At 34.4% G+C, this 10,821-nt stretch overlaps 1 protein-coding gene and 1 pseudogene across 1 annotated transcript; one reads left to right on the top strand and one right to left on the bottom strand.

Moving 5' to 3' along the window:
- Window positions 1-5,309: 5,309 nt before the first annotated feature.
- On the bottom strand, window positions 5,310-6,389 carry LOC110230390 (annotated as a pseudogene).
- Window positions 6,390-8,850: 2,461 nt separating this feature from the next.
- On the top strand, window positions 8,851-10,466 carry LOC9321858 (putative F-box only protein 9). The gene has a single exon (XM_002885746.2). It carries the CDS (start codon window positions 9,034-9,036, stop codon window positions 10,153-10,155), a length of 1,122 nt encoding a protein of 373 aa, XP_002885792.1. The 5' UTR covers window positions 8,851-9,033; the 3' UTR covers window positions 10,156-10,466.
- Window positions 10,467-10,821: the final 355 nt, after the last annotated feature.

Here is a 10,821-nt window from a genome sequence, read left to right as displayed (position 1 = left end):
AAGAAAGATAGAAAAATGAGAATAATTAATTTATAAAAAAAAAAATTATGAAAAGATATATGTAAACATGTAGAGAGTTTTTAATTATCATGGGGATAAAAAAAAAACTTTTAATTGTTTATTTATTTGATAAATGTCCCCAGAAATCTAAAGCCACATTTTTGAGACTTTAGAAAAAGAAGGAAAATAAAGAAGGAAAAAAAAAAAGACTTTCAGAACTTTAAAAATAATTAAAGTCATAAAAGCCTAATTGGCAAAAAAAATGATGTGAAGACTTTAGAATAGCCCCTAAAGTCTTTAAAGCCTTGTGCCAATCACCCCAAGGTTTCCGCAAATTTTAGAAATTATTGCCATCAACGTATGGACAACAATGATATGTTGGGCGGATCCGTAACGAATCTTGCGGGTGTAAAACAAATTCTTGCATTAGTTATTACATGGTGTCATTTTTCCCTCGAATTTGGTTGGATAGTGATACAATCAAACCATGCAAAAGTTATAATGTGCTTAAAGCCTTAAACGAACCAGATTTTTATAGTTATAGCTTTTTGTTCATCATTGATTTTTAATTCAACCATCATGTCTTTTGAATCAATAATATGCTTAACATACTTTAAGATTTTCAACTCGTTATTAAATACAAAATAAGCAAAGTTTCATTCGACAAAATAATTTAAAAGAGGAGTATTAAAACAAAACAAAAACTTGTTGAAATGGTATTCAAAAAAAAAAAACTTGTTGAAATGAAAGAAATCGTTAACCAAAAACTAGCAAAGAATAGAAACAGCAAATTATAGTAAAAAGAGCCGCTTTGTCTTTCATTCAATCCAACCGGTGTCTCGTCTCCGATTGTGATAAAATATAGCACGAAAGGCCAAAACTTTGTTCTTGGATAAATCCCAAAATCTCGAATACAACTCTTATGATTTCACTTCAGACTGATCCTTTGGGATACTATTATCACAGCGTGTCTTTGAAGAAAAAGACATTACTGGTTTTGCTATTAGATGAAACAGAAGCTCCTTGTTTTTATTTGATTTTTCAATAGAGAAATATAGACCTCTCCTTCTCATACATTATATATTAGTACACTAGGTATTCGAAAAGAAAATGCATTCTTTTTCTTTTTTGATAACCAATAGATATGTATTTTTATAATTATATACAAGGTGATTAAATTATTTCGATTGAAAAAGGTCCATACATTTTTTATTTAAGTTTAGATTGTTATAAAAGAGTATTTGATTTTATAGTGGATATATAAATATTTAATGATGAGAAAATTATACCCGCAGAAGGATCGGGATACTGAATAATAAAGAGATGAGAGGGAGAGGGAGAGGGATTATTGCTTCTCTTATAATTGAAGTAATGCGAGTTGTGATTTTACATCGAACGTTCATCGTTCTATTTATAGAGAAAATTATAAGTTACTATGCATGCATAGTGACGGTGGGCTCCACATCAAAATTATAAACAACACACGGCTGCGCCTAATGTTTGATTTGAAGCGCATGATATATTTGACTTTCTTAACACTCCCCCTTGGAGACCAGTGTCACTATGTCTCTTGCGTAATATCTTCTGTTGCCTCGTTAAAAACCTTTCTAGGAAAACCCGGTGGGAAAAACCATAGTAGGTAAAAAGAGTGCAACCGCGCAAGCTCCCCCTCGAATGATCAGGATCATAACTTACAAGTCTTGTTGACGACGCATTCCAATGTTATGAACATGTTTCCTGAATATAGAGGTGGGTAATGATTTCGTGAAGAGATCCGCAGAATTCTCGGATGATCGGACATATTTTACTTCAATGTCTTTATTCTTCACGAGCTCTTGGGTGTATGAAAAGAACTTCGGAGGGATATGTTTGGTTCTATCGCTTTTGATATATCCTTCCTTTGTCTGAGCAACACATGCAGCATTGTCTTCATATAAGACAGTTGGCTCTGTATTCAGACTAATTCCACTACTAGTTTGAATATGTCGACTTATTGATCTTAGCCATACGCATTCTCTACTCGCTTCATGGAGTGCGATGATTTCAGCATGATTCGAAGAAGTAGCTACAAGCGTCTGCTTCTGAGAACGCCATGATATAGCAGTACCTCCAATCGTGAATACGTATCCTGTTTGGGATCGAGCTTTGTGTGGATCTGATAAATATCCTGCATCTGCAAAACCAATCATTTGACCATTTATATTTTTAGGATAAAATAACCCTAAATCAATAGTCCCTTGAAGATAACGAAAGACATGTTTAATCCCATTCCAATGTCTTCGTGTAGGAGATGAACTAAATCTAGCCAAAAGATTGACTGAAAATGATATATCAGGTCGGGTGCAATTTGCAAGATACATAAGAGCTCCAATTGCACTTAAATACGGTACTTCAGGACCGAGTATCTCTTCATTCTCTTCAGGTGGTCTGAATGGATCACTCTCAACATTAAGTGATCTAACGACCATTGGAGTACTGAGAGGAGTTGCTTTATCCATATTAAAGCGTTTTAACACTCTTTTGGTGTATGTGGATTGATGTACAAATATACCCTTTTGAGTATGTTCAATCTGTAGGCCAAGACAAAATTTTGTTTGTCCGAGATCTTTCATCTCAAATTCCCCTTTTAAATAGTTTGTTGCTTTCTGTATTTCAGCTTGAGTCCCGATTATGTTTAGATCATCAACATATACCGCGATTATCACAAATCCGGAATTTGTTTTCTTTATGAAAACACATGGGCATATAGGATCGTTCACATATCCTTCTTTCGTTAAGTGCTCACTGAGACGATTATACCACATTCGTCCAGATTGCTTTAACCCATATAATGATCTCTGCAACTTTATTGCACACAACTCTTTGGGTTTAGATTTTAATGCTTTTGGCATATTAAACCCATCGGGAACTCTCATATAGATATCTGTATCTAATTATCCATATAAATATGCTGTAACGACATCCATGAGACGCATCTCTAGATTTTCGCTAGCTGCTAGACTCATCAGAAATCTAAACGTTATAGCATCCATAACAGGGGAATATGTTTCCTCATAATCAATCCCGGGTCTTTGAGAAAATCCTTGAGCTACGAGACGAGCCTTGTATCTCGTAATTTCATTTTTCTCATTTCGTTTTCTAACGAAAACCCATTTTTATCCAACCGGTCTCACATCCTCAGGTGTGAGTACAATAGGTACGAATACATTTCGCTTATTTAGCGAATCAAGTTCGACTTGTATTGCATCTTTCCATTTTATCCAGTCATGTCTCTTTTGACATTCATATACAGACTTTGGTTCTGGATCCTCGTTTTCCTCATCAATTTCCTTTGACAAAAGGTATGAGAAAACGTCATTAATATCATCCATTTTATTTCGATCCCAGATCTTTCCATTATGTATATAGTTGATAGAAATCTCATGATTTCCTTCAGGCTCATGATGCTCATCATTGTCATTAGACTCATGATTCGTTTCTTCCAAAATGCTTTATGCTATTTTGGGAATATCATGCTTTTCAACTTCCTTTCGTTTTCTAGGATTTTTATCCTTAGCACCAACTGGTCTACCACGTTTCAAGCGTGTTTTAGACTCACGTGTATCATCTGCTCCTCCACGTTCTTGTGGTATTTCAATTCGAGCAGGAACATTTGCAGCTGGTATATATGATTTAGTTACCGTTTTGGTATCTGCAAAAGCATCGGGAAGTTGATTTGCTATACTTTGCAAATGCACAATTCGTCGAACTTCTATTTCTGACTGTTTTGTAGGAGGATCAAGGTGTAACAGGGATGGTACACACCATTTGATTTCTTTTCCTACTTGCTTATTTTCTCCCCCTAGAACCGGAAATACTTTCTCATCAAAGTGACAATCGGCAAATCATGCCGTAAAGACATCACCAGTCTGCGGTTCTAGGTATCTTATAATTGATGGAGAATCACATCCAATATATATTCCCAACCTTCTTTGTGGTCCCATCTTTGTACGTTGTGGTGGTGCTATAGGCACATACACCGCACAACCAAAAATTCTTAGATGAGATATATTTGGTTCTCGACCAAATGCTAACTCTAGTGGAGAGTATTTATGGTATGCACTTGGTCTTATCCGAATAAGTGCTTCTGCATGCAAAATGGCATGTCCCCATACAGAGGTTGGAAGTTTTGATCTCATGATCAATGGTCTTGCAATCAATTGCAGACGTTTAATTAATGATTCCGCCAAGCCATTTTGTGTATGAACATGAGCTACAGGATGTTCAACTTCAATTCCTGTTACCATACAATAATCATTGAATGCTTGGGATGTGAATTCACCAGCGTTGTCTAGTCTAACCCTCTTAATGGAATAATCAGAGAACTGAGCTCTTAATTTGATTATCTGAGTTATAAATCTCGCAAATGCCAAATTTCGAGATGACAATAGACAAACATGTGACCATCTGCTAGATGCGTCAATCATTACCATAAAATAGTGGAATGGTCCACATGGTGGATGTATCGGTCCACAAATATCGCCTTGAATTCGTTCAAGGAACTTTGGTGATTCTTTATCAATTTTGGTTGGCGATGGCCTTATGATCAACTTTCCAAGAGAACACGCTGCACATGTCATTTTATTTCCATGTTTCAACTCATGATTTTTCAATGAGTGACCATGTGAGCTCTCTGGGATTTTTCGCATCATTGTGGTGCCTAGGTGACCAAGGCGATTATGCCATAGTACAAAATCTTCTGGATTTCTTTTGATCACAAGGTTTGACTCTATGGCATCTATATAGGTATGATGCAAACCAGAAGGAAGTTCTGGAAATCTTTCCAAGATATGTCTTTTTCCAGATTTATTAGAAGTTATATACATATACTTCTTTCCATCCTCAGTTGCAGACTGAGTTTCATATCCTTGAAGGTATATGTCTTTGAAACTCAACAAATTCCTCTTAGAATTCGGAGAATATAAGGCATTATTTATGGAAAACTTTGTTCCATTAGGCAATTTAAAATTTGCTTTGCCACTTCCTTCAATCAAATCCGTAGGACCCGATATTGTATTGACAATAATTTTTGTCGGTTTTAATTCAGAGAAAAATCTCTAATGTTTCAGAATAGTGTGTGTTGTTCCACTATCTGGTATACAAATTTCTTTGATATTTTCCCTTGCTATCGCTTTATTTGAATCTTGATCCATTTTTTTTTTCTGTAATTAACATAAACATTAATAAATATAAGTAAATATTATTGATGTTAAAAACATATAATAATTATACATCAGTTCATTTTTCGGAAACAACTTTATTTTAGAACAACTGAAATACATAATAATTATACAATAGCATTACTGGAGACTAGTAGTCTCACTACAAGCATTTCAGTTATCCGCATGAGCGGTCTCGTCGACATCGTTTATAAAGTCGGAAGCTTCGAGGTACGATGTACCCTCAAAGTGCTCAGTAAGATTTACTTCCTTCCCTTTTCCCTTTTGGGACTCTTTGTACAACTTACAAAGATGTTCAGGGGTTCGACATACATGAGCCCAATGCCCTTTTGATCCACATCTGTAACAGATGCTTTCACGCTTTTGAGCGTTACGTCCTTGGGATTCTTTTCCTTTTGAACTTTCATCAGGTCGAACCCATGTATAAGACTTTCTGCTTTGTGGGTTAAAGGATCTTCCACGTCCACGATTGAATCGACGGCCACGACCTCGATAGGTTTGACTTCCTCTCTCCGGATTTTTGACATCCGTTGCATTGACCTCAGGAAATGCTTTGGCCCCCGTAGGCCGAGAGTTGTGGTTCTTAAGAAGAAGTTCATTATTCTTCTCCGCCAGTATGAGAGTCACAATTAACTCAGAGAACCTTTTGTATCCGCAATTTCTATACATCTCTTGCAAGACACGGTGTTCTTTATGAAAAGTAAGGTAAGTCTTCTCGAGCATTTCAGTTTCAGTAATAGGCTTACCACAATACTTTAATTGTGATACTATCCTCAGCATAGCGGAATTATATTCCTCCACTTTCTCAAAGTCCTAGAACCTCAAGTTTTTCCAGTCCTCTAACGCATGAGGGAGAGTTATTTCTCTCTGGTTGTCAAACCGTGCTTTTAAAGCTTGCCACAGCTCTGCTGGGTCTTTTATGTGAGCATAGTCATGCGTCACATTTTCATCGAGATGCTTTCTCAAAAATATTATCGCCTTTGCCTTATCTTTTGGAGGCGATAAATTTTCTGATTTTAAGGTCTCGGATAATTCTTGCGACTCAAAATATAGTTCCACATCAGTGGTCCATGCTATGTAGTTTGCGCCAGTAATTTTGAGAGCCAGAAATTTAAGCTTCTCAATGTTTGCCATTTGTTATCTAAAATAAAAATATGGAATATTATTAGAAATCTTTATTTAATTTATTTTAAAACATATTTAAAATGAACCGTTTACATTAATAATGCAAGCGATTACAAAAAGAAAAAGCGTACAAACAAGTAAACTAATGTTCAAACGAAATTCTTGCGGAGTAAAATCTACAACGCAAAGATTATAAATACACAAAATAATGATTCCAAAAGCAAATATTAAAAGTAATCGAAACATTCTTCAAAACTTCAAAACTTCAAAATTCTTCTTCTTTTTTTCGGAGAGAGCTTTTAGAGATATGAAAAATTTTGTTTTGATGAAATGAATGAGAAAATGAATGTATTTATAAATTGAAAAATACTATTCCTAGCCGTTGGAAAAAGTTGAATTTTTTTTTTGAAATTTTTTTGAAATTTTTCTTTGAGACCGTTGGCGGAAAAAGATTTAAACAAAAATTAATCTGAAAAATTAGAGATCAATCAAACAAAAATTATCGATTCAGATGAAAATATTTATACAGATGAATAAACCTTCTTGTATAATAATCATAATATAAACAAATAATTCACGGTGATATTATGGTCACAGAGTCATTCACATAGAAACAATAAATAAATATGTGGCGGCTCAGCCGACCGGTAGCAAAAATAAATATTTAAAGCAGTGCATAAAATTAAGGCGGCTCAGCCGACCGACAACAGAAATAAATATTTAAAGCAATAAATAAAATTTCAGGTGGCTCAGCCAACCATTGATAGAAAATTATTAATTAGGGTGCATGAAGTAACATATATATACATATATAGTTTCTTTTATTTATTTATTTAATTTTCTTTTCTCTTTTTTTTTTCTCTTTTCTTTTTTTTTCTCATATTTTTTTTTTTAACGAGGCGACATACCGCCCGGTATAATACCGTATTTTTTTTCCAGCGATCATAGAGTGATCGTGCTGATAACGTGTTATAAAAGAGTATTTGATTTTATAGTGGATATATAAATATTTAATGATGAGAAAATTATACCCGCAGAAGGATCGGGATACTGAATAATAAAGAGATGAGAGGGAGAGGGATTATTGCTTCTCTTATAATTGAAGTAATGCGAGTTGTGATTTTACATCGAACGTTCATCGTTCTATTTATAGAGAAAATTATAAGTTACTATGCATGCATAGTGACGGTGGGCTCCACATCAAAATTATAAACAACACACGGCTACGCCTAATGTTTGATTTGAAGCGCATGATATATTTGAATTTCTTAACACAAACGAAATTCTTGCGGAGTAAAATCTACAACGCAAAGATTATAAATACACAAAATAATGATTCCAAAAGCAAATATTAAAAGTAATCGAAACATTCTTCAAAACTTCAAAATTCTTCTTCTTTTTTTCGGAGAGAGTTTTTAGAGATATGAAAAAATTTTGTTTTGATGAAATGAATGAGAAAATGAATGTATTTATAGATTGAAAAATACTATTCCTAGCCGTTGGAAAAAGTTGAATTTTTTTTTTTGAAATTTTTCTTTGAGACCGTTGGCAGAAAAAGATTTAAACAAAATTTAATCTGAAAAATTAGAGATCAATCAAACAAAAATTATCGATTCAGATGAAAATATTTATACAGATGAATAAACCTTCTTGTATAATAATCATAATATAAACAAATAATTCACGGTGATATTATGGTCACAGAGTCATTCATATAGAAACAGTAAATAAATATGTGGCGGCTCAGCCGACCGGTAGCAGAAATAAATATTTAAAGCAGTACATAAAATAAAGGCGGCTCGGCCGACCGGTAGCAGAAATAAATATTTAAAGCAGTGCATAAAATTAAGGCGGCTCAGCCGACCGACAACAGAAATAAATATTTAAAGCAGTAAATAAAATTTCAGGTGGCTCAGCCAACCATTGATAGAAAATTATTAATTAGAGTGCATGAAGTAACATATATATACATATATAGTTTCTTTTATTTATTTATATAATTTTCTTTTCTCTTTTTTTTCTCTTTTCTTTTTTTTTCTCATATTTTTTTTTTAACGAGGCGACATACCGCCCGGTATAATACCGTATTTTTTTTTCCAGCGATCATAGAGTGATCGTGCTCGTGCTGATAACGTGTTATAAAAGAGTATTTGATTTTATAGTGGATATATAAATATTTAATGATGAGAAAATTATACCCGCAGAAGGATCGGGATACTGAATAATAAAGAGATGAGAGGGAGAGGGATTATTGCTTCTCTTATAATTGAAGTAATGCGAGTTGTGATTTTACATCGAACGTTCATCGTTCTATTTATAGAGAAAATTATAAATTACTATGCATGCATAGTGACGATGGGCTCCACATCAAAATTATAAACAACACACGGCTGCGCCTAATGTTTGATTTGAAGCGCATGATATATTTATATATTTGACTTTCTTAACATAGATATAATTTTTCATAACCAAAAATTTACACACAAAATAGTAAAACACAGCAAAAAGCCCAAAAATTCCAAGTATAAAGGGCCGACCAAAAAAAACCCCCTAGGGCCCGTAATAAACTTGAGCCAGCAGCACTACAAAGATTGGTCCAAGGACAACAAACGTGATGAAAAACTTATAACCCTAATTTTTGGTTACAGAACAAATCGCTTTCTCATCTTCTTCCTTTGGAGAAACAACGATGATCTCGGATCTCCCTGCGGATTTATTAGAGGAAATACTCTATAGAGTCCCAGCCACATCTCACAAACAGTTAAGATCTACTTGCAAACTATGGAACGTTTTAATAAAGAAAAACCGAAGATTCACCGAAAAGCACTTTCACGAAGCTTCAAAGCAGTCAGCGGTACTGATGTTGGATGATCGTAAGGTTCGTTCAATGAACGTTAATCTCAACGTTTCTGCTCCATCTATAGAGTTTAAGAGTGCACTTAGCCTAAAGGATTCACATTCTAATTTAGAACAAGTTAATATAGCTAGAGTTTTTCATTGCGATGGTTTGTTGTTATGCACCACCAAGGAAGATAGACTCGTGGTTTGGAATCCGTATTTTGGGGTAACCAGGTGGATCCAACTCAAATCTGATTATAAGAGCGACTTTACCTATGCTCTAGGATACGTAGATAACAAATCTTGTCGTACCTACAAAATCTTGAGGCCTTGGGAAATACCTAGCATTGAAGGTCTTGGGTTAGAAATCTATGAGTTTAGTTCTAATTCATGGAGGGTTCCTCTAAGTAACGTCGCTTTATTATACACCTACTTCGATTCTGATACTGGTGTGTCTTTGAAGGGAAATACTTACTGGCTTAATTATAATAGTGAAGATTTCTTATTCCCTTTTGATTTTAAGACAGAGAGATTTAAATGTTTGCCTCCGCCAACATGGATCGATGGTACGGTAGTTCTATCAGTTGTTAGAGAAGAACAACTCTCACTTTTATATGAAAATAATAGAACATCAAAGATGGAGATATGGATTACCACTAATATTGATACTGAAGCCGAGGTGTTGTGGAGCAAATCTTTTATAGTGGATTCAGAAATTCAAGATCCTTATACTTATCATATTTGCTCGAGTTCTTTGATTGATGAGGAGAAGAAAGTGGTTGTGTGTTGTATTGTAAGTTCTGATCATTACAATAGGATTAATAGGATGTATACGGTAAACATTATTGGTGAGGACGATGAGTATTATACAGAAATTCCTAATGACGAATCCCTTAGTGCTGAGGATGATAAATATTTGTCTCGTCGGTGGCCAATCATCTTCAATTATGTTCCAAGTTTGGTTCAAATATAGCAAGGTAGAGGCAAAAGAAGAGAAGGGAAATAATTGATAAAAAAAAAAAAAAGAAGTAAGGTTGTAGCTCGTCTTTGTTTCCTATGGTTATGTTTTTGTAGACAATGTCGTTTGATTAAATCAATGAACTGTTCGTTTATTTTAGCTTTTCTGTACATCACTTGTTATTTTATTGATTCCTTTATTTTCTTGCGTTTCATAGACCAGCATGATTGGAAGTAAAGTGTTGATAAAATGTAGTTTCATGATTTGCGGTTAGCTGTTAGTTTGTTTTTCCAGATAATGAGAAACGGGTGAGAAGGTTTTTGCTATTCTCGTCAATGATCTTTCTATTGTTAGAAAAGATAAAACTTTCGGTGCTCGAAATTACATAAACGACTAGCTAAAATTTACAAATAAGATGTCGAAAAGACCAACGTGGTGTTCCTAATATGGATCTTTGTTGTGGATAAAGAATTTCAGGCACTCAGGCTAGCTAGAAATTGAGTTGATCTTAACCACCGAGTTCAAGGCCGACTTAGTCATAAACACCGAGTCATTCGTGTTCTCAACAGCATAAGAATAAGAAGAAAAGAAGAAGGAAGGCTGCGGAATGAAGAAGCAGAATCGCAGAAGTTTTATTCGTTAAACTGATTGTTAGCAAAAGAAAATGCATTCTTATAAGCT

This window comes from Arabidopsis lyrata (assembly GCF_000004255.2).
Source record: "Arabidopsis lyrata subsp. lyrata unplaced genomic scaffold ARALYscaffold_3, whole genome shotgun sequence".
Classification (NCBI taxonomy): Eukaryota; Viridiplantae; Streptophyta; class Magnoliopsida; order Brassicales; family Brassicaceae; genus Arabidopsis; species Arabidopsis lyrata.
Note: the sequence above shows the minus strand (reverse complement) of the source record. Positions and strands in the feature narration are given on the sequence as shown.